The sequence below is a fragment of the Antennarius striatus genome, chromosome 1 (genome assembly GCF_040054535.1).
Source record: "Antennarius striatus isolate MH-2024 chromosome 1, ASM4005453v1, whole genome shotgun sequence".
Classification (NCBI taxonomy): Eukaryota; Metazoa; Chordata; class Actinopteri; order Lophiiformes; family Antennariidae; genus Antennarius; species Antennarius striatus.
This window is the reverse complement of record NC_090776.1, coordinates 21,837,867-21,863,152: the sequence shown is the minus strand read 5'-3', so window position 1 is coordinate 21,863,152 and position 25,286 is coordinate 21,837,867. Positions and strand designations below refer to the sequence as shown.

Here is a 25,286-nt window from a genome sequence, read left to right as displayed (position 1 = left end):
ATAATGACACCTACAGCCTGCGCAACAAAAATGATGTAGAATAATAATTTAAAAGAGAAGAAATAATAAAACTTTGACTGCAGACTAAGTGGAGGAGGTGACACTTTTTTTTTTTTTGCAGAGAAAATAAAAGAAAACAGAATCAAATATGAAAAGAAATCATTTTTAAACCGTATTGATTTTATTAAGAAATGTGAACAACTACATTGATAAGTTAAAGACGTAAAGTAATGAACACATAACAACATGCAGACGATCATTCCCATTGTTCGAGCCAGAACTCACTGTGATACGTCCATGTGTGTCATCTGATTTGGGACTGGGTAGATGTTAACTGTTGTAAGGCCTGTGGGCAGACAAAGTCGCAATCAGCAGCTTAATACTTGGAGTCATGAAGCTTCCTAATACAGAGGGAGGATCTGTATTAAGTGTCTTAACCAGAAGACAGACTGACAGGATGTCAAAGGGGCGGGAGAAACGATTTCTACACAACGATTCGCAGTGAAGTAAAGAAACGTTTCAGATTACGATTTACAAGGTTGCTGGAACTCAGAGGTGCACTAACATCCCCCCATCGCATAATGATGCTGTAACGCGAGAAATAATAAAACATTAAGTTCTCAGGCATCCGGAAAGATCTATCAGTGCAGCAGTGATGTCAGTCCATCCTCTTCAGACCAACACTACACTCCTTACTGGTGGAGACAACCGGACATCAAGAGGCATGTCTGCAGCTCTATAGTCTCCCCTCAGCCTCACTACTTTCCTTGTCCATACTACATCGCACATCATCAAGAGTTCTTGTTCAACCAAGGACTAAACTGAATCACATCCCGTCGTCTCCTCACTAAGAAGTGTCTGTCTCCTCCTTGCTCAGACACTCCTAATTCCCTGATTTATTTCCGGAGTTCTCAAAGAGTACTGTCAAGAATATTTGTGAATACACAAACTAGATCTTTCTATTGTGTAATCAACGAGATACAATAGCATCGTTTGACTCACGGTTGTTGCTGGCGTGAAGGATGCGCAGTGTGAAACCGCTGAGTGTCAACGTCCCCAGCTGGTTACGCTGACAGTGCAGAGTCTCCAGGTTACAAACGGAGCTCAAGTCCAGTGAGTCCAAGCGATTGTCCCGTACGTCCAGCTGGGTCACCTGACTCACCGCCTCTAGACTCCCACTTTTTACCCAGCGCAGCCCATTCAATCTGTTAACAAGGAGAACAGGTGCTGTAATATCTCTCTAGGGGTTCCAACCAGGGCAGAGGGGAAAAAGTGCTGGATTAAGCATTAAGGAGACATCAAAAGATATGATGTGCTGAAGAAAAAAAATGCTGACATACTCGATAACATGAGGCAAAATACTCATGTTTTAGATCACCAGTGAGAGCAGGTTTAAGTACTATGGAATATAGAAACCTCAGTCACCAACGTCTCTAAAAAAAGATGTGCAGAAACAAATATTGTAACACTTTTAACAGTAATTTAAGACTTTAAATGATTGGACACAACTTCAGCTTCACAAACTGTCACTTAAGACACTGAGCCGAGATCCAGCCTCTCCTTAATCTCTTCCATGCCGTTAATAAACAACAAATCCTCTGTTATGAGAGCTGCCAGCCTGCTAATCCTCCAAATGTACTTTGCCATTATAAAAGTCGTCTACCACTGCCAAAATACAACTGAAAACCCAGGGTTTTATTACCAGCTGGTTTATTGAAGGTGCACTGGTTTCTGGTTTGATCTTTGCTTTTACAGAATTTTACGTCATTGTCCACCACAAACATTCCTTTGAGCAAGACATTTAGCCCCAAAGTGTTCTGGTAGAAGATGTGGGTGTGGAGGAGAGCACAAAAAAACATTTGCACTCAGCAAAAAATGCGACGTCTATAAATAGAGGTTCAATAGAAAAGAGAGAAGATTAAGGCTGAGATTCAGGCAAGTGTTCGACTCAGTCTTCTTTCCAGAGGAAGAAACAAAAGAAAACTTTTACAAATGTAGACGTAAAACAGCAGAAATATTCTATTTACTGAATGACTGACAGTGGCTGAGAGAGGGTGGGCCTTCACGCCACACATCACTCAGGGCTCGAAACTGCGACCATTTTGGTCGCATACGCGCCAAAATTTTTATCAGTGCAATTATTAAATATATTTGGGAGCACCGGTGCGACTAGGGAAAAAAATCTGGTGCGTCTTTGTTTCCCTCTTCTCTCTGTCCATAGAGCAGGGGTCACCAAATGGCGGACCGCGGTCTGGATCTGCACCACGTGATGGTTCTGTCCAGACCCGTGACCACTCCATGATAAATTCACGAGTGCAGATTTTCTTGGCGCATTTTACTTGAAGTTTGCAACTACAGACGGCAGGCGCCGCTCCTCCAGTTAATACGGTAATTAATACAGTCAGTTCAGCCAATCAGATCGTTTGTCTGCCCTGCTCTGTCAGTGCACCAGGAAGTGAGACAGCTCGCTGCCGCTACCGGTACGAGTTTACAGCTACAGGAGCACAGAAGAAGGGAGACAGCATAGCTCCAAACGAAGGGAGGTTAACGAGGAAAACCGCTGGTTAACAATGAGTGGATGAAATTTATGTTCATTCCTCCATTAGGCAGTGCAAAACAATTTTACCTCATATGGTCTGAACACGTAGCATGAATTAAAAGTGGAAACATGAAGCACCACCATGAAACAAAGCAGATATTTTGCACAGAATAATCCCCTGAAGTCCGAGCTGAGGGCAAAATGACCGAGAAAAATGTAAACGAATGTTCACTAAAGGCATGATGGAGTTTGGGACAACATAAAACATCTTTTAGTGATGTTTTAAAATACAAAACAATCGAATAATAACCAAAATGGTTCTGTCCAGGTACCGGGCTGGCCTGACAGCGTGCTACAATTCGCTATTTAATCCACACCCAGGTAGTGCCTCGGTTTGGCCCCTGACCCGGAGGCAGACCAACGCAGCCTCCTCAGGTGAGCGTCTCTCATACAGTTTTGTGTGGATGTGGGGAAAACGTGTAGGCGCCGAGTGTGCACCCTCGAACGCACTACCGCGACAGTCTGTTTGATGCGGACACATGAGTGTGGACCTGCTGGAGAATGTGCGCGAAACAGTCTGAGCAGGACTGCGGTCCTGGGGTCCTGTCAGGAAACAGTAGGGGCGCAGCTGCGGCTGCTCTCCTGGGCGAGGGAGAGAGGAGCGGGACGGAGATGGACGGAGCGTCTCTATCACTCCGTCACTGCCTTGCTTTTGGGTAGGTGCTCCTAAAGTCTTTGCTGGTGCTATTAACTTCTAAATTTTGGAGCACCAGTGCTACCAAGAAAAAAAAGTTAATTTCAAGCCCTGTCACGACTATTAAATGTTGAAGATAGCTGTCTTTTAAACTGATTCTCAAAAATATGTGCGGTAAAATATATACAGTATATATTATATATAATTCCAAGTTCAGTTTAACTACATGTTCGCATGTCTACACATTTAGAGGTGACTAAACCGCCCTCAGTTATTTTCTGGTCGGCATTAACCTCAGTCATGTTCACATTAACCTCAGTCATGTTTAATTTGACTTTAATAGACCATCAGCAGCAGTAACAGGCTGAAGGATAATGATCTCCAACATGAAAACCACACACGCACACACACACACACACACACACACACATGCAAAAGCCCTTTGCTCTACTTCAAATGTTATATTGTCTCACGGCCACAATAAAAAAGGATCAGCAATCCAAAAAGCACGCATCGACCAGCACTCCCTAATGGAGCAAGCATCTGACTTCTGAACAGATAAACGCATAAACTCGAGTATTAAAGTCAGCCTCTACATTGAAATTGTCTTCCACCTGGTTTACATGTGACAAAGTCCCCCACTTGGAGTAGTAAATGCTGAGGGAGGCTACAATGTCCAGTAGTGAGTCCAACATGATTCTGTTTAACGTTTAACTCGGTTCTAACAAACGAATCTCAGCTGGACACAGTCAAACTAAATGACATCACAGGCCATTAAACAGCAGCCATGAGGGTTAAAGACAGTGAATAACAGTTAGCTTTTCCTAATATATGTAACTCAAGGTGTTAAACATACCCCTACAAATTAAAAGTAATAATAATGTGACAGTAAGAAGCACAGAAAATCCCAAAACAATGAATGGGCCACATCCCATAGTGCTTGATCTGAGGGGCTGGACATGAGGTGACAATACATTGTGATTTGCTGATACTGCAGAAAACGACCCTGCTTGGCATTAAGAAGTATGAAACTGCCAATCAGATATATTTTCTTTGAACAACGTGACATGGTACCGTTTTGACAAGTTTAACTCCTGCATGTCACACATTAGAGAGTTATCCATGTGGTAGGTGTCTCACCGGAGGTCGATGTTTTTCAGATGGCTCATTTTAGCCAGAGTACACAACTCCAGACTCTCCATTCTGTTTCCAGCCATAGAGAGCTTATCCACTGCACTCAGTCTCTCCAGCACGGCAGGAATGTTAGAGAAGTTGTTGAAGGAGAGCCCCAGGCTGTTGAGTTGTGACATACCGCCCAGCTCCTCAGGCAGGGAGCAGAGGTGGTTTCCATCCAAAGACAGTATCTGCAAGCTTCAAGATGGAGAGGAGATGGTTTAAAATATCCACTTGTGGTTATAAAACCAAAGCTTACTGAGGAAATATCCTGCATTATTTACGTTTTTTATCTTTATTAATTTCCTTAACTCCATTAGATCCTTATTCCAGTTTAAATTTTAAAAAATCATTATTTTTTTCAGTGGCATAAAGTGTGAAGCATATCTTTTTTACAAAACAAATGATAAAAGGCAAAAAAACACAATGACAACACTAAAACAGAAATCACATTACAGAACATAGAGAATTCTTGTTCCTGGGTGCAAAATGATGACATCGGGTCCCGGGGGAGGAAAACAAAATCTCTTGCTTGCACCCATGGGTTCATTCATGTATATGCAGACTTGTAAGTAAAGTATATTGTGTGTGTGATCACACCTCTGAAGGTTTCCTATTTGTGCAGGGATGGTCTGGAGACTATTACAGGAGACGTTGAGTTCAGTCAGTGTGAAGATATCGCACACACATTCAGGAAACACCCCCAAACGGTTGTTGGACAAGTTCAGACTTTTTAACTGGGAAAACCTGAAGGGAGAGAGAACATAATGGAGGAGCTTAAGATGCATTTTTAATCCTGTAAAAACATCATATTTTCCGATTTTGTTTATCGTATTTGTGATGTTTACCCAACTAATTGACAAAAAAAGTGATAATAGTGGGTTTGTTGTCACCCTGAGTGAAGGAATCGTCATTTACAACTGTCAGATTGAACGTGGAAATATTTAAGCAAAGCTATTAAAACAAATGTTTTAAATAAAAGAAAGAAATTTTTTTTTTAGTGGTTTTAGGAAGACAGTTTTAAAAAAGAATTCAAATCACCATCACCGTTGCAATATTATTACCAGTGTAAGATGGTTTAGATCTGTGAGTCTTACGGTGTCGACTAGGTTTGAAGAAGGGAGCTTTTACTGTAGCCTGTACGTATTGTGCTTTTGTTCATATTAAAGCCACTTTCCCATTATTCCCCATTTTAGACCATTTCTTTCAATTTATTTAAAAAATGGAGGCAACAGGAGGCTTGAAGAGACCAGAGAGATAAAATGTTCTTCTTTGGAATAATCAAATGAGTAATGTTTAACACAGACCATAATTTACGTTCAGTAGCGGTCACATGTTTGGACACATCTGCACTTGTATATTCACCCAAACCTTTATTGAGTTTGACTATGAAATAATCTACAAAATAGAACATTAAATATGTAGGAAACAAAAAAAGCATTCGATCCAAAACACGATTCATCTTTGGAAACCCTCATCAATCAATAGAACCGCTTCATCAAATGTCTATTAGTGGGTTTTCTTGCCTTGTTAATATATTTGAGTCACTGATCAGTTTTGTTCTGACAAAGTAGCGTGGGAATACAGGAGTGAAACATTTCACGGTGTAGAATTATGGTTTTCAACATCCATTTGTTAGCAAATATTTGAGCCAGGTCCTCCAGTTAAAGGGTGTGGTTACCTGGGAAGGTTGAGTAGGCCGCCCGGACCCTTAAGGCTCATGAAGTTGTGTCTCAAATTGAGGTGAGTGATGTCCTGACTGTACAGGAGATATTCAGGCATCGCCTCCAGACTGTAACAGGACAGGTCCACCAGGCTAACTGTTTGAGACACCACCTAAAAACACACACATTATTCACACACACAAATTTTATTCAGAGTAAATACTACTGTTAATACTAGGATTTCTCTGTCTGCCCATTCAGCATCACATCTTCCGTGTCATGAAAAAGAAGCTCAAGCGGCAAACCTGTCTGTCTTCCCATGCCCTGCCAGCTTCTACCTGTTGCTGCAGTGTAGGCGTTAGAATAACAAATCAACCAAGACCCTTTTTTTCTTTGAAAACTTAGAAGCATTTAATCAAAACTGGTGTTTCATCATAGCTTGTTTCGTTGTTTCACTCATGTCACAAAGCAGCACACACCACTGTTCCAGATGATTCTGTACTGGCCAGCGTGACGTTCATCCGGTCCAGGCTGAGGGCCTGACTCTGTGCAGCGACCCAGAAAATGGGACAGCTTTTCAGCAGTGTGTGCCGTTACGTCACTGCTTTTAAAGATGACAAACACAAAACTACTCACGACAGCCACTTTGAGAACGGAACTCATCTTTAAAAGGAAAAAATGAAGTGATGTGAGAGTAGGATGGTCGACAGAACAATTAAAAAAGGACAGAAGGGAAATCTAACCATCTGTGATAACTCACCTAATATTTAATGCTGTGACTGTGAAACACAGAGAAGTAATCTGAATACACACAGCTAAATAAAACCACATAACCCTACTGCAATTCGGCAAATTTTTACCAGGTACACTGTTCTCGTTTGCATTTTTTGACAGGGAGGCAGGGACGCAAGCTTTAAATGCACCTCCATTCAACAAAAATATTCACAATTTTTCCATCGATTAAGCGCTAAACAAAAAAAGGTTGATTGATTGATTGATTTTCACCATGTCTCAGAAAAAGATGCAAAAGTTAAACAATGAAAAGTTAATGAAGAAAAAGAGACAGACATTACTGACTGATATTACTGAAATGTGTGTGGAGAAGGCTGTCAGCATGGGGCAGTGTCCACAGAATACAGTACAGCATATACTGTACATTAAAGGCAAAGAAAACTATTGAGTGAAAAGCAAAAGTGAAAAACATCTTTCTTTTTTTCTAAAACAGTTTTTTTAAATGACTACCAGGCTTTAACGTTGCGATAAAACTAATGTATAATTTTACTCTTTTTTTCTTTTTACTTAAACAGTTATGATGTTATTAATAAAAACATCAAAATTAGCAGTTTGTTTAGTTTTTATATTGCAAAACTCAATCCTTGTGTACACTTCTACCATATATTCTGTTACTACTTCTGAAACGCATGTACGTCATGTTGGGATGCACAAATTTTTCTTGAAGTGCATCCCAGAGGTGCGCTACTTTCTTGAGGTAATATGAACTCTGCATACAGACTTTTCAGTGTCTGATCAATATCCATGTGATGACACATCCATCTATTCATGTCATCTGGTGATGTCTCACTGTCCCTCTAGTGTGTGTGTGGTTGACCAACTTGAACAAGTAGCACAGTCAATCCCAGCTGAACATATTGCAAACATATTCTGGCGTGACTACTGATGTGTGCTCTTCCATACATAACATCACACTTTAACACGATATTAAAGCCTTGATGGTGAAATTCTTCAGCCTCCTCTGTGAAGTTCTTATTCTAGTGAGATTCCTTCTAAATAATTAGTACAGTACTGAAAATAGAACACTGTTCACTGATGTGTATGTCAATTATCTGATGTGTAATCAGGGCTACGCTTTTTAAAGGCCTTTGGCATGTGGGGGTTATTGTTTCTAACTTCTAACAAATCCTAACTTTCGACTAGGTCCAGAGAAAATAAGCAATTTACGGAATTTATCATTTTTTAAAATGTATTTATCCTAACCCTAACCATAAAGTAGAAAAAAAATCATCAATTAACAAATGCAGTAAAAAATTAACCATGAGCATCAAATTAGGGAAATCATAACATTAGACCAAAGTATTTCAAGTTGTCAGTGAATAAAATGTAAATGTATATACTTCGTTAAATCCCCTTAGGGAAATTATTAACACATTCTAGATCACACTGTTAGTTTTAGTCACATGCACACATAGTGTGTACAGGCCTTTAGCACACACACACACACACACACACAAACACACACACACACACACACACACACACACACACACACACACACACACACACACACACACATGTTCGCATATGATTTATGAAATGTAGCATAAACGTTGGCCATAACTCACCAAAAAACCCTCACCAGTCAGTCTCCATAGAAACCTCTTGTCTAATTCTAATCCTAAATATATTACACTAACAGACTACTCAAACCCAGTAATCCATACCACAATGGAAGAGAGATATCCTGGACTTAGCTTGAATCTGCAACTAATTGGATTTTCTTTTTCTATCGGTGGCTTTCTCCTTCCATGGTTAATTGTATTCTGGCTCTGCCTCAGTGGAGGCTTTCACAGAGACTGTTCAGCTCCAGGAAGGAGCTGTGGTTTAATGGTAATTAATTAGGACATTAGAAAACAAAGCAAGCTGCGCAGAACAAAAACAATGTTTTTGTGTGTGTGTGTGTGTGTGTGTGTGTGTGTGTGTGTGTGTGTGTGTGTGTGTGTGTGTGTGTGTGTGTGTGTGTGTGTGTGTGTGTGTGTGTGTGTTTGTTTGTTTAGAAAAACAGCTAAGAAGACCCGGTAAGATTCTCTGAAAGACACACGTTATGTAAGACGATACAAAAACAAGTAAATGTTGTTCACTTGTGGATAACTTTCCACTCTCTAGGTGACGTGATGACAAAGATCTAGAACGCTGCTGAAGAACATGACAAAGATGAACTATGCAAATACTATTATGCCGTTCAATCAAAGTCAGACACCTCTGAGAGAACGCCTCCATGGAGCCAATCAGACGCCCTCAGACTGCAGTGTCTGATGGGATGAGTCAACAGGCAGCTCAGGAAGGAAACTTGTCGCAGCATCTAATCTGTGATTTAAGGACAAGCCCAGAGGGACCAGCTGGAAGTAAACAACCTAAACACGAACTGTGTCCGGCATTAAAACGGCACCTTGACCCTTGCTTACTTTTGATGCCTGACGATGCCATCGCTGGTAGTCCGCCAGGGTGTCAAAATTGACAAAATATGTGTGAGCCTGTGAGCCGGCTGAGCTGAACATCAGACAGTGCTGCCTCCGCTTCACCTCCTCCACCTCAGTGTAAAAGAAAATGCAAGGAGAAAGAAAAAAACACATTTTCAAAATAATAATAATAATAATAATAATAATAATTATTATTATTATTGCATTGATGATCAATACGTATAACATGTCTGCTATTCTTTTAGATTTTGTAAAGCATTTTAAGATAAATGCTACTCGAAATACTTTTTGCTCAGCAATCATTTGCATACACGCATAAATCATGTATTAAACTATCAACCCACTCCAATGCATTCATTTTTCTGATTTAAAGGCCTTCCTTGCATCTCCAACAGTCCCTGTAAGCTATATTTCCTTTTAAATTACATCAAGCAATGCAGTCTTTTCAACTAATTGCTCTTTGGATTCTATATTGATGTGTGAGTATTTTCTTTTTTATACTGTACTTTAATAACTTGAGAGGCTAATGAGAATGCACCGAAGTCACTGCGGCAAAGAATCAAAAAACCTAAAAGCTGTTCTGATAATCTTGAGGACCGAGGAAACTCATCGGATGAAACTATGTTAAACTGTTTGGATCGGTCCGATGAAGCTCAGGATTTATATGAGAGACATTAATGAATTTGTGTAAACACATTCAATGCATGAACCTGAACCTGGAGTGTGTGTGTGATCATAAGACAGTGTAGATCTAACACATGTGTCAAACTCAAGGCCCGGGGGCCAAATGTGCCCCACCACATCAATTAATGTGACCCGCGAGAGCATAAAAGGTCAGACTGTTTAAAAGTAAATAGGCCAAAAGTGTGACCAAAACTCCATTTCCCACAATGCAGTAATCAAGCCCATTTAACTTTGACAAAAACGTTATAAACAAAGTTAATGTCCTAACTTGTGTTTGATGTTATTTGTCTTCATTCACTTGGATAGTTTGATCCTTGATTGATGGAGTTTAATTTTATGAGGGTTTAATAACCTGACAAATTAACAGGATTTATGTTAGAACAGAGAAACAAGCAAACATATTTTTTCTGTGTAACTGTCATGTTTGTAACTTGAATAATTAATAAATTCAGAGTTATTTAATATTAAGGAATAGTTACATTTATTTTACACTACATTGAGTTGTATTTAGTTACATTTATTAGTTACATCTGGCCCTTTGAGGACAGCCATTATGCTGATGTGGCCCTTGGTGAAAAAGAGTTTGACTCCCCTGGTGTAGGACAACACAAATCAATAGTTAACATTAAATCCTGATCAATTCTGTCTGGATGTACAGGGATTTAAAAAAAACCCCAACTACCAGGATATCTGACCTGAATACTGAACTCTCACCTTTCCCCCCACCAGGGGCAGGATGTGCATCTTCCCAGTCAGGCTGTCTTTGACAGAGGCCACAATCAGACAGGTGCCGCAGAGGATGACCTGCCGCTCTGCCCACTTGTGCAACTGTGACTTTCCTTTTCTGACACTGAATACACCTTTCAACAGGGTCCGCTCCTGTCGGTCTGCATTCACAGGACGCTCTGGAGGAAAAGCATCCCATGCAGAGAGGTTAGAGTACAACCACACCTTCCTGTAATTAACAAACATCCAATAGCAATAGGAAGTTAACTAATATGAAATGTTCTAAGTTTAGAATCATAATCTGATATCATCTTAAAGCCACTTTAGGAATCTGCTATGATTCAAACCGAAGCAAAACGCGACACTCTGTTGGGTGCTGTGTGACTTGGGTTGGTCTGGTTATTTTCACATTAACTCAGGGAGTCACAATCAAATAATTTTCTTGCTTGTCATGTGTTGCAAGTACATAAACAATACCCAGTGGGCAGAGGGAAAGAGACAGCGTACAGTACAGAATATCAGAAATGTAAGGATCAGGAACAGATGAAGCTGGATCAAACTGCATTTGTCAGAAGAGCTTGAAGATGTTTCGCCTTTCATCCAAGAACTGAAGAAGCCTTTCTTTTCTGTTTTGTCTGTTCTGTTTCTACCAGTCCAATTGGCTTTAGAGATCAACCATGACCTGCATGACTGAGAATCTCCACAGACATTAAGCAAAAGCATAATTTGAGCATTTTTCTAATAACTGAGGCCTGATATCATCAGTCAGGTTAAATATTTAAGATGTGGAAATGTTGAAGGTTTGGGAGTCATTTTCAGATCTGAATAGAATCTTAAAAATCATGGTGACCCAATGCTGATGGATTCTTTTTTTATTGATAATGCGGACTACTTCTCCTGCCCCTCCAGTCTTCAGATTTGGGTACAGAGGAAGCCAACTCAAAACATCTCAAGTTACAACGCGTACAGGATTGTCCACTAATTACATTTCTTCTCTCTCTTTCCAGATGGACTTGAAATCAACATGCCAGTCAACACATCAGAGCAATAAAAACATGAGGTAAATTGTCAAGGTGTCCCGTCAGTGTATGAATATGCATAAACTTCAATCATAAGGATGAATGAGTCAGGGATATGTCACATGTAAAACTGCACAGAACGCAGCCATAGCAGCAGCCACTGCTGGAATAAACGTCAGACAATACAGCCGTCTCTGCCAGTCTTTCAAGCACACTCAGGTTAATGGCAGTCCAACTGAGCACAGAGGAGACACAATGCCTCGGCGCCTTGTTGCCCGTTGCTGAAGTTTCTTCAAATCACCTTATGCTGCCTCCCACTCATAGGCTTTCATCCGCAATCTGCTCTCTCTCTCTCTCTCTCTCTCTCTCTGTCTCTCTCTCTCTCTGTCTCTCTCTCTCTCTCTCTCTCTCTCTGTCTCTGTCTCTCTCTCTCTCTCTCTGTCTCTCTCTGTCTCTCTCTCTCTCTCTCTCTCTCTCTCTCTCTCTCTCTCTCTCTCTCTCTCATCATTCTGTCTGACTCGCTTTTTCTTTCCACCTTCCCTTTCACCTCACAGGGGCATCCAAATGAAAGGAAAAGGCTTCTCATGTTTTTTCTCTGCCAAGGAAACTGATAATGAACAAGGCAGGTTCATCTCACAACAAATTGGCTGGCTGGCAGATCAATAGCAGGGAATGATCCTTCCGTGTCCTCTCCTTCAGAGAGAAGAATGGAGACACAAAGCATCCGGGATGTGTGAAAGGGGAAAACAACATGTCATCATCACAGTCCTGTTTGAATATTTGCTCCAATTCTAACTATTATTTACTTATTAAATAATGAGACATGGGATATCGTTCATAAATTTGCAATTTTTTAAATTGTGGTTTTAAGTTTTTTTGCAAGGTTGATTTTGTTTAATTTAAACTGAACACCAAAATTACATATTTTGCTCGATAAACATTTTTTTGTTTAATACATATGTGCATATTCCTCTATGTAAGGTACCAGAGAATCAGAAATGTAAGTATTGTATTTGCACCACTTGGCATTATTTCTGTCTCTGTCAGTTCCGATGCATCATTGTGCAGAGGTGAGGAACTAACTACTGACTCTGTAATGCAGAATAAACACAAATTGTCCAAACTGTGGTAGAGATAGATTGAGCACACGACAAGCTGCATATCAAATAACAATAATTAGTTCACTCCAAACATACATAAGTAGTTTACGATCCACAACATCAACATTTTTCAAGCTACTTCTGATGAAATGGAATAAAATCAAAATAATATATTAATTAATTAAACTAATTAAGAAAAACATTCGCCCACTGCAGCCCCCGCATTAATAAACTGATTCCAACATGCCCATTAACTACACACTGATACAGGCTGACAGGATGCCTCCACTGACTTCATAATAGATCACCAGGAATGAGTACATTCCGCTTTGTTTTGCTGACGGGGGCCGTATCCTTAGAACCTTTGTCTACAGGATGCTAACACACACGGTCATGCCGGATGACATCACATTTGCTTCTGAGAAACTATAATGGGGATTTCTCATTTCACGGATCGAACGACTGATCAATTATTTGAGAACGTTACTGGCAGGTCCAGCCAAGATGAAAAATATCTCCACATCAGATTATATCACAGAAACTAGATAAAACAAGGATCTTCAACTTGATCAGACAAGGTCTGAAGTGTGAATGAAAATGTTCTCAAATCCAATACAGGCAGGTCTTTGGAGAGAGCCCATTCATTGTGTAAGAGTGTCAGCATTCACACATCATATTACTTTTTACACTTCAATACCAATAAAAGCAAAACTTATGAAAAGAGTTCAACAATATCACCCAGACCTCAGCAATAAAAGACCAACTTCAAAAACAAACACACATGATATCCCTTAAGGTCAGTGAGGCTATTAGTTTCTAGGGAAACAGGCTGTTCATAAAATCAAAGTCCAGCTTCCATAAAGTGTCCAACAACCTCTGGTGCTCTGTAGAAAGATATCTATATCAGTCTTGTCCCACAGATGATACAGGATTTAGTGATATGGTTGCTGCTGTTGCGTCACACCGTCTTCTGTTGCAGGATGTTTTTGTTCGAGGAGCGAGGAGGAGTTGGAACGTAACTAATGATGGACGTGACAAACAGCCTCCTCAGAGACGCTGCCAAACCACAGTCACAAATCAGACAGTGTGATTTCTTATCTTTCCTCTGCTCAACTCGAAGTGTGGCTGCTGCCTGCACTGACAAGGAAACTAAATGACGTCTCAGATAATGCGGCGTTAAAGATGAGCAGCAATGCTAAATTCCGCTTCATATTAAGCCAAAATCTAAAAATGGATGGAGAAACGGAGAAGACAGAGGGATGCAACAAAGTAGAAGGTGGAAGGATCAACAATTCAAAGTGCTTCTATTAAAAGAAAAACATCATCACAGCTAAAATGCACACTTAGTGGAACGTTTTGAGTCTCCGGCTCTCGATCTTTGGTCTGGAGTTTGCTGAATCTTTATTATCACATACAGATGATTTCAAATCAACTGGCGCTCAATTGAACACAACACTCCCCGTATCCCATAGCTTTATTTATCTTGTTCAAGACCGCATGGATTGCATTAGCATGCTGTTGGGGGGGTCTAAACACAGTCTGATTTGAGTCAGAACAACAAGTTCTTTTTGGCAGCAAATTCAAATTCAACCCACCATCCAGATGCCTCATTTGGTGGTCTGTGATTATGCGTATTTAAAGAGAATAATATTTTAAACTATGTGTATGAAATTCTTATCTGCTGCTCTGCTTTTGAAAACAGACGACAATACAGAATAAATAGTGGATTTGGTTCAGTGGCAGTAAGACACCTAATCAGAAACCTGACCATGAGGAAAGTCTGAGACTTTCTGTTGGTTTCAAGTGAGAATGTAGAAATCCTCATTTGTTGTCACCTCACCAACGCATCACTGCCGAAGGGTCTCTGCTTGGTGTGGAGGCAAAGAGGGTTGAGAAGATTGATGAGTTTAATGAACTACCACCCCAACCAAGATGCCAGCCCATCACCGGTTCATGCTTATTGTGGTCTTTGCACTATTGCAGACTGGGAGCACCAAACAAGAAGTTTTCAGTTTTGGAAATGCATCTTTCTATATCATTTAGCCATCATATTTAGGTCTTTATAAAAGTTGCACATTATTCCTGCTTCAAATACATCAGCTTCAAGAAGAAAAAAAAAAAAAGCTAACTCCCTGCCTAACGCATCCCACCCACTGATAGGTTCCATTGTAAGTAGCAAATCAATGTAACTCAGATCACCTATCAGGGGTGACGATGTTACGAGTGACTGGAAATTTTAATTTAAGTTGACGAACTGACGTCTGTTGTACCACTGAGGAGACATAAAGGGAATGTGTCATTTTAAAGAGGCTGAAGAGTTCTGAAAACCGAATATTATACTCATCTGAAGAATGCTTTGTTGTTAAATGTCCGTAGCCAGTTACAGCGCTGTGGTTACCTTTTTTGTAATTCAGAGTGGAGCAGGGCGAGATTTGTCTACTTTATGCCGGAGGGGATTCATGTGAATGCTTCAGACCCTGCTGGTCTTCTTTTCGTGGGGTAGCGGCATATGCAATGAGGAATAGCGCTGACTCAGCAGGAGCATTAGTGAGTTTATTAAGTGGAAACACATTAGGGGAATATCATTCACCATTTACTCTCAGTGGCAAATACCTTCATCACTGCTACTGTAAAGTATTAATAGAACAATTCACAGACTCAAACAGCGACAGTTTAGAAGTCTGTGGGTTTCTTGTGGAATAACCTCCCTATAAATATTAGACAGTCTGAATCTGTAAATGTCTTTAAATCTAGACTCAAAACATATCTGTTCGACCTAACATATAAGTAATATCGGGGATGGCGGTCTCAATGTTTAGGTTTAGCCTAGTCCTGCCGACGAGTCATAGGATTTCTTAGTTAGGCCCCTGCCTCCCATTAATTCTCTGCTATTCTGGTCCCTCTAGCACCACTCTCGCCCCTGCTATCTCTGCTATCTCTGTCTCTCTTCCTTCTTCTGCTGTTCTCTCTCACAGGCCTTTGTGTGGTGGATCATCGGCAATCGGCTACCTCTGTCTGCTTCCATGGCTGGCGATAGCACAAGCTGTACAGTGGTCCTGTTTCACCATCCACTAGGGGAGTGCTGGTTCTGCCTCATTTGGTTCTGCTGTGGTTTTGGGGTTTTGCCAGAGTAACCTTGACTTTAACTTTTTTGAGCTGAATGACTTAGGCACTGTCTGGTCTGTCCTCAGAGTGGTGATCCTCGGCAATCGGTGACCTCTGTGTGCTTCATCGGCTGGTGGTGACTCGCTCTACTGGATGGATCGGCATGCCTTTGTTATACATTTATTGTTACTGTTATTGTTACTGTTATTATTACTGTGTTGTTAATCTGTACATGCGGTATCTATTGCTTCGTCTGTCCACTCCTGGAAGAGGGGTCCCTCCTCTGCAGTCTTCCTGAGGTTTCTCCCATCCATTTTTTCCCCTGTTAAAAGGGTTTTTGGGGGGAGTTGTTCCTTATCCGATGCGAGGGTCGCACTGCTTGCAGTGCACAAAGGTCAGAGGGATATCGTCCATGTGCAGATTGTAAAGCCCTTTGAGACATTGTTTGTGAATCTGGGCTATATAAAAATAAATAAACTTGAAACTTGAAACTTACATGATCTTTAACCGTGTGTGTGTGTGTGTGTGTGTGTGTGTGTGTGTGTGTGTGTGTGTGTGTGCGTGCGTGTGTGTGTAGTGATATCACTCTCATAGAGTTAAACAGGAAGCATATACACTTTGTCAAGAGATGAAGCCTTGCTGAATACACACACAGTCATGAGTTTCTTTTTCTTTTCATACTTTTCATACTTTATAATTGTTTAAATAGCTTATGTATAATTAATCATGCACAGGAAAAGTATACATCTACTGGTTGATAAAAATTATGTTTTTTTTTCAAAATGTAGATGATTTGGAGGCTTTTTTTTACAAGGCTGGAATTGATTAAAATGGTTGTATTTATTTGAAATGGGGAAATGCTGTTTGACTTGCAAGCTCAGTCAGTTTCAGGTCAGTATCAGAGGAAGACGTTCAGCTTCTGCCGCTCCGCAGCGCACATAGTGAGGATTTGGGGAAAAAATGGCCCATATGGTGTACTCACCACTGTAGAAACGGATCAAACAGCTGAGGTCTGAGTTGGCTGCTTCTTGCTGCACTCGAACAAGATCCTTATAGCCAATAGCCGCCAGGTAGTCGTACACCATCTGGAGTGGACGCTCAGAGGAATCCATCCTCCTGCAAGACCAAAGAAAAGGAGAAGCAGCGTAACAATCCGTGTCACAAAATAGTAACACTATTTTATCTCACTTTATGTAGGAGGGGACGCGTCAAACTAAAGGTGGTGATTTTCTTTATCACAGCAGACAGTTTGAAGAGTGCTAAGGAGTAAATATATGGCACACTGACTTTCAATATACTGAAGTATATATAAACTTCAGTAGCTTCAAGTATAAATGATATTTTTTTTAAATTAATTAATTTAAAAAATTAATAATAGTGCACGGATTTTGAGGAGCGGTTGAAATTGTAAAGATAAAATCAGAGTTCTGAGAGAAAAATCTGAATTCTTAAAATTACAGCCGAATTGTAGAAATTAAATGACTGAATGAGCAGCAATTTTTTTTCCCTTGCTAGTAAATATTATGTTCAAAGATGCCCTCATCTCAGCAGCAAAAATAACTCAGATTTTCAGTTTTAAACTATTCTTTATGCTGTAATAACATATACGTATATAGCCTCTTCTATATTCATGTAATACATATTGGAAAATCTTTGTCTTATGTTTTATCTTTACTGCACCTCAGTTAACATTTCTGTGTTGAACCAGGGTTAGTGGGACAGTTTGAGCCACCAACTTCCTAAAGTGAAAAGTGGGAAAAAATGCACATGTGCAAAATCTAAAAGGATTATTGCTCCAGCATTTGTACTTTCAGTTTGCACATAGTTGATTCATCTGCACCCTGCAGAGTATCTAGTGTTATTAGAGTATGATAATTATAATCTACAATATAAAAAATACTTTTCTTGGGCTTTAGCCAAATCTTCAAATCTGTCCACACCACACTTATTTAAAAAATGTTAACATCCATTCATTTATAAACATCCATTCTCACGTAGTCATTACACTTCATACCTTCACTTTGAGTCCTAATCATAACAGTTCTCCTAAACTAATAAATACTGTTCTGTCATCACACTTCCCAGGGACATCCCAGAGAGATTACCACTGATTGGTCCGATCATTCAGAAAAAAAATATTTTCTATATTATATATATATATATATATATATATATATTTTGTATATATATACTAGATATATTCTATTTATATCTTATAAAATAAATAAAAGTATAACATTAGACTACAAAACATATAAGCTGGATAGAACTGTTAGCCAACCTGTTTCTCCTTCCTTCATTTTCACTACATATCTGCCATATAACTAAATATATTGTTTAGAACTTGTACCGAACCCAATACTTAAAAAAAAACAAAGTTCAGTTGACAACAAAAACTACTTCATGTATTTTATTTCCTATTTCTTAGCACTGCCTGTGTTTTGTGTTCATTGAATCACTTTGAATGAATGTATAAAGCAGTTGCTCTCTAAATAGTTCTCTTAATCTTGTGATCAAACCCCTGAATATGAAGGGATTTTCTGAGGCTGTTCCGTAAATAGTTTTTGAACAAACAATAAATATAGCAACTTCTAATCAACCCATATCAACTTCAGGCCTAAATTATCAACTTCTATCCACTTCTAGTTCCAGGTCCACTCCTTCAAAGTACAGACGGAAAATACACTCATTTCTGATCCTATTCAACCAGGTCACTCCTCAACATCTTCATTTCCTCCACCTCCATCTCGGCTTCCTGTCTTCTTTTCAGCAGTACTGTCTCTAATCTGTACATCATGGCTCGCCTAACCATGTCTTACAATTTTTTTTCTTTATTCTCACAAAGACTCTTCTGTCACATAGGACATCTGACACTTGTCTTTGCTGTATATGCTGTCGGTCTGTCAGGTATTGCCTGTTCCATATACAGAGTTGATTGGGTTAGGTCACCAAAGCTTTCTTTATGGAATTAACCTAAATATTCATTTTAAACTCACATGGTTGTCCTTACTGACAGAATGCAGTTTAATTGCTGCATTGTTGGAATGTAAATGGAAATAAGACGGGGTATCCATTTGCTTTTATTTATTACGAATCTGTATTACACAGAAATTTTTACATGTTGCTTTTATGTTCTTAGTTCTTATAAAATCAGTTGGCTTCTCCACCACCAACCAAATGGTTTTTGCTTAGTCTGCATGTGATATAGATATTGCTTTATCTCATATTAAAAATACCTGAACAGATGGTAAGGCAAACATAAAAAAAGAAAATCAGCCAATGGGATTCAATTAAACTAAAACATCTCACGTTTCTGTTGCACATGGAACACAACTGAAATCAAATCAGGTTTTCCCTCAGCCCATCAACATCAACAGGTCAATACAAGTATTTGTGATTAATTATGGTTCATTCAAACTCATGCAGTTATGTTTTTAATCAACTGAAAATATTAGTTTTTATTGCCGGGGCAGATTCTCATTCCTCCAAGTCACGGTAATTCCCGAAGGTTGAATCTGAAGAGCATGATGACACAGCCAAATGAAGGAAAATGAAGTTCATGAGTCTAGTGACCTTAATGACTGTCAATGTGTTAGTGATGAAATGCCCTTTAACCCCAAACAGAAGTCCAGTTGTCAGGACCAGTTTTTATACTTATTTTTTATTCTTTTCATTTCTATATTAGTCAATTATAACAATTTTCTCACACAAAATGACAAACTGAAAGGAATTAACTTGCGTATGTATTTACCTGACTAGGTCTCCATGAAGCTGAACATAGAGCCCCTGTCCATCTCTCTGAGCACACAGTTCCTCCACCGTCGTGCTGGTTGAACAAAGCACCAACTGCAGGTCTGTCTGAGGGGTGGAGGACGTCTGAGGGCCGGAGGCCTGTGGCTGGGGGTCCACGGTGCCCCCGTACAGACATACACAGCCACGCTGGGTGTCCCCCTTCAGCCAGTCCCTCTCTCGTGATCCAAATCTGGTCTTTCTAGTCACACAGCCACGATTCCCATTCCGCTTCATGTTGCGCTGCTGGTAGAGGATGGAGAGACATTTCAATACAGAAGTTATACATATTTGCAATGGTTGCCTATGAATCTCCCAGGGGGGGGACCGTGGACTGACTTCAACACAACATCTAAGTTATTTATTGGGTAATGGAAAAGATAAATAATTTAGTAACTCCAAACAAAGATATTAATAAGTAGTGCAATATTGATCCCACATGACTAGTACAGATTCAGATACTAGTTAATATCTGGAGTTACCACCATTTGTCTTTTCCAGTGCAACACACCATTTTCAAATGGAATTGATCAAGTTGTTGATCAAGTGATTTATTCCTCTTCAATGGCTATTGGACATGGCTCGATACTGGTTGGTGTTGTTATATACCCTCATACACACTGATCTAAAACATCCCACAGATGCTTTAGATCCCACAGAAGCCCAATGGCATTTCTAGTGAGACTGTATGACATGAAAGAGCTAACCGATCGTTGCAACCTTGGGTCGCGCGCTGTCATGATGCAATGACATGAGGTGATGGTGGCTCATGGATGGAACAAAACAGGTCTTGGAATCTCAGAATGATACCTCTATGGATGGAATGTGAGTATACGCTTCGTTCATTCACTCATTCATTCATTCATCTTCTTAGCCATTTCCGTAAACTCTGCACAGAACAAGACTCGTACCCGGAACCTTCTATCTGTGTGGTGACACCACTACCCGCTGCACCAACATGCCGCTCTACGGTCCGTTCAATATGAATAAATAAAGATCAAGCGGGTGAACGGCGCTCTACGCAGGGGCAAGGGTTTTGACTTGATGAAAGGAATGTCATCTATGACTGCAATGTCTCATGATCCAAAATAGCACATTCATGGATTTAAGTATGATTCCTTCCGAAAACGAGCGGCAGCTAAAAAATCCTCACCCTTGATTGCCTCTTATTGAGGAAGAATTTCAGAAAGTGATCAAAGGATGTGGTGCGCTGCGATCTCTGGACATGTCTAATGATCAGAGCAGTGCAACTGACCCGCACAAGGATCTGTTTATTTTTTTCATTTTGCTGCATTATTTACAGTAACCAGGTAAATTTAACAGAAATTATGCTGTACTAAAATTATAAAACAATAGTTACTCAGCTGCTCTGCTACTAAGGCAGTTACATGAACAGTTCTATTTGTAATTTGCAATTCTTTTTTTTTTTTTTTTAGTGTTTTGACCCTGGTCATAACTTCCTGAATTCCAACTGAAGTTTTGAAATTACAATAAAACTATGATTTTTCTTTGTTTTTTAGTATAAAAATGTAGATGCAACAAACAAAAACTTGTCATTGTTACCTGATAAATTATTAAAAAATGATTCACTTGCTTATGAATAACTGTGTTATGTGGGAATGTCATTCCCATCTGCTGCAGTAGGTGATGGAATACAGAAAAGTGTTTTTTGTGAATGACATTCCTTTATAACTTCATTGCCATGACATGGATTTTCAAAGCAAAATTTTAACATACTTGTCTGATCTTTTTATTTATTTTCTTTACACCTTGCTATCATCCATTTCTCAACCTAAATAACTGAAATATTACCTTCAGTTTCTCAAGTTCTTGAATAATTCTTTTAGCATTTGCATCAAAAAATTGAGTTTTCTCAGTTGACTCAGTAAGTGGACCAAGGGAAAATATTATTTAACCCAAGTAATGCAACCATAAAGTTTTAGTTTTAACTAACTGCTGAAAAAAACTGCAGTCAGAAACTGGGTAGGTCCAGAGGGCTACTCCGATATCTGGACAAGCATTGCTGGGTGAACGTGAAGCAACGTCGCACTGAATTAGACTACGCGTATTCAGTCAACCTGGACTGAGTCAGAGTGGAGAAGCTTAATAAACTGTTTATTTGCCTACGGCCCAATGACTGGCTGAGCTGCCACTTAGACTATGTAGGCTCCTTGTAAACTATATGATGATATTGTATTTAACTGGAAAGCAAACTGCATCTTCTGCTTACAAATCAGAAAACTTTGCAATATTGAAATTGGAGATATAATAAATTGACCCTCATGGGATTTTAGGTTTACTTTAAAGGGTATGAAGAAAAGGAAGTAAGGATTGCCCTTTTAAACCAGATGATTTATGGTTGAATGCTTTCAGACTCAGCATTTGCACTTATTGCCAAGACATCCTACTTTATTTTCATAACTTTCTATGTGCACCATCCTTCCCTTCCTGTTTACAACATCTGAGCAATGAATGTGTGATGATTAAACAGCAAAAATGGCAATTTGTGTGTTGCTGCCTTGCAAGCAGGGACTTAATATGTCATTACACATCATGTGTTTCACTCTTAAGATGTCATAAAAGAACTGTTAGGCAACCAGCATTTCTATAAAACCTCTATCTGCCCACACTGTGCGTGTGCGTGTGTGTGTGTGTGTGTGTGTGTGTGTGTGTGTGTGTGTGTGTGTGTGTGTGTGTGTGTGTGTGTGTGTGTGTGTGTGTGTGTGTGTGTGTGTGTGTGTGTGTGTGTGGTTTGTGGCTTCTAATTGGCTCTGGTACATTCCCCCATTTAATGACAATCATCTCCAGATCAATCATCAACCAGAGAATATCAATTCTCAACGTTAAAAAAAAAACCCCCACAGCACAGAGATGCGTTCTAGTACTTTGACCTGTTTGAATCACCTACTGCATTTGACATGGAACACAATACAGAGACATTAGTGAGGACTTGGTTCTTTTGGAGTCGCCAGGAGCAGAAATCCTCCCTAGGACTTGCCTTCAGCACACGGATCCCCGTGGCCGCAGGAGCGCAGACGCCACTGCGGCTGCCGCGTCCTGCGGCCGGATTCAGCCCCGCTTGGCGGACCACCGTGTCCGGCTGCCTGTCGATGCAAGCCCCGATACCTCCAACATCACCTCCTTTCTTGAAGCCCGTTTTCGCGTTAGTCACCACGATCGGCGTGTTATTGTCCTCGTCCTCCATCGCCATGAACGATCCTTTACGAACAGCGCGGAGAAACCGAATGAGTCGTTCCGTTACGCGACGGGCAAATTCCACAGCAGAGGAGAAATCTCATCCTGTGTCGGTGCAACGACGCCATATCCAGACTAAATCTGTTTCCAGATAGGCCTGCCGGACAGCTGATCAATAAACATTAAATGGGCGGGTTCCACGTATTTATTATTCATCAGACACTGCCTCTTCCATGGGAGAAAGGCGTATTACAGTGACGGGTCAGGCAAAGTCTTCTCCCCACTTTACGCAGGACTAATCACGACATGCGCTTCCAGGGCGTGTCGACTGAAGTCACGGAATACATTTGAGTTCATAATTGTAAATAGATTCGTACGGTACTGATTCAGAGTCTAGACACTGTCATTCAATAGCCTCTCTGTTAATTTGATTTCTAAATTGCAGAAAAATACAATTTACAGATGTTTATTCTATCTACTGCACATGCTGTAGATAAAGATTTGAAAAATGATGCAATCTCTAAAAAAAAAAGGGTTGCCCTAATAATACATGATTTCATATATAGACTTCAAATGTTGATCAACGTTAAGGAAACAATATGTATTTGTGTATTAATTAGAGTATATGGACTCATGTGAAGAGTAAAGTTCAATTCAATTCAAAAAACTTTATTTTTCCCCAAAAACACAATCAAGCGAAATAAAATAAAGCATAGAAAATAAAGCACATAAAGCAGTAAAATACACAATAAACAGAAATGTACAATATAAACACGTATGTGCAATGAGGTAATAAATATATATTTTTTAAAAACTTTAAAATGGTAAAACTATAAAAATATGAGGATATTTGTCAGAAGCGCTTCATAAATTGTTAGCATTATGTGTGTTGTAATGAACTGTGTAAACAGTGTAAACGTAAAAATGTAAACATAAACAGTGTAAACATCAACTGAAGAGAGATTCAGCAGGAGTTTAGGGGGTTGACAGCTTTGACAGCAAGTTGACAACAAGTTCGTATTAGTTGTTGCTCATGGCTTGACAAACAATCGTTCAGATTCCGTTTATGTTCGTTAAAAGTGCAGATTTAAAAAATGTGCAAGCACGAAGAGGGAAAGACGCGCCATTGAAACCAGGAATTCCACTGTCCACTGCCGCTCATTCTGGTTGCGCCTCTATTTCCGTTGTTATGGTACCGGAACCTGTTGCACCTCTATTTTTGTTGTTATGGTACCGGAACCTGGAGGGGCCAAAAAGGATAGAGGCGCAGCAAATTGCGATTATCAGCGTCACTATTGGCATATTTTGCGTACTATTTTCTGATACGTCATTATAATTTGCATATTTTAATATACTGTACTCCCAATTATCATTGCCCATTCACTTTGAATATGAAGTTATATGTTCATGATGACCTTGTATCTAAAATTCAGTTATGACTAGTTATGAAAGGATTTTTGAACTGAATATTCCCAGGTTAATATTGAATTTCAGGTACAGTGTCTAGAAAAACTGTTCTAGAAGATAGATTTTTACTTCAAACACTGGAAAACCCACAGACTCAAAGCAGGTACACATAAAGCTATCCTTTAATAATTTACGCTGATGCTTTTCTCACTTGCATCAACATATCTTAACTGAAATTTAACATTTTAGAAGCTTCATTAAACCTCATGTACCCACTCACCTGTAAACATCGAGTTTAGATTCCCATACAAAAAGTTTACACACAAGAACTTACTGTTGTCACATAATGTTAACTAATTCATTTTACATGTGTTCGTTCAGTCCTGATATGCTATTAAGTCAAATGTAAACAAAATTTTACTTTTCATTTTATCTAATTACATGTAGTATTAAAATGTATTTACTTCGATATAAATTATTAGATTATTTGGTTTCAAATAGGTAGTACATATAACTTTATGCAGCAATATCTATATAGACTATATTGTGCTGCAATATAAAATCAATTGAACAATTTAACAAATTGCACACCTACAATATAATAAGGGCATTAAACCCATTGAGACAGACCTATTATGGTTACATGCACTCCACATGCTTTTCATACAAGTTACACCAAAACCCCAAACCAAGGAAAAAATTACCAATGTTCAACTAGATTCTTATTTCATGTTTTATTCGCTTGATCATTTTCTCAAACCCAAAGACAAGAATACACAGCATAAATTGAAAATATCCCATTTAATAGTTTACAACTTCACATCTGTAATCATCTTTTCATACTTTCAGTCTGACATTCACACTCACCTTGAAGCCATGGAACTGGTATTCAGTTTAACATGTCAAAGGTGACAGGAAAAAGTGAATCTCACGTCTCCCCCCTCCCCCATTAAATCAGTTCTCATACTGTTTTATA

At 39.5% G+C, this 25,286-nt stretch overlaps 1 protein-coding gene across 1 annotated transcript in view; it reads right to left on the bottom strand.

Annotated features, from left to right (window-relative positions):
* Nucleotides 1–19,949, bottom strand: part of phlpp2 (PH domain and leucine rich repeat protein phosphatase 2) — a 31,383-nt gene extending 11,434 nt beyond the window's left edge. The window contains exons 1-9 of the mRNA XM_068318370.1: nucleotides 19,671–19,949; nucleotides 16,902–17,035; nucleotides 10,684–10,874; nucleotides 9,271–9,396; nucleotides 6,088–6,242; nucleotides 5,007–5,153; nucleotides 4,374–4,604; nucleotides 1,003–1,205; nucleotides 286–346 (exon numbers count right to left, since the gene is read on the bottom strand). Coding sequence (XP_068174471.1) covers nucleotides 286–346; nucleotides 1,003–1,205; nucleotides 4,374–4,604; nucleotides 5,007–5,153; nucleotides 6,088–6,242; nucleotides 9,271–9,396; nucleotides 10,684–10,874; nucleotides 16,902–17,035; nucleotides 19,671–19,945 — 1,523 coding nt within the window. The 5' untranslated portion in view covers nucleotides 19,946–19,949. The remainder of the gene's footprint in view (nucleotides 1–285; nucleotides 347–1,002; nucleotides 1,206–4,373; nucleotides 4,605–5,006; nucleotides 5,154–6,087; nucleotides 6,243–9,270; nucleotides 9,397–10,683; nucleotides 10,875–16,901; nucleotides 17,036–19,670) is intronic.
* Between the last annotated feature and the right edge of the window lie 5,337 nt (nucleotides 19,950–25,286).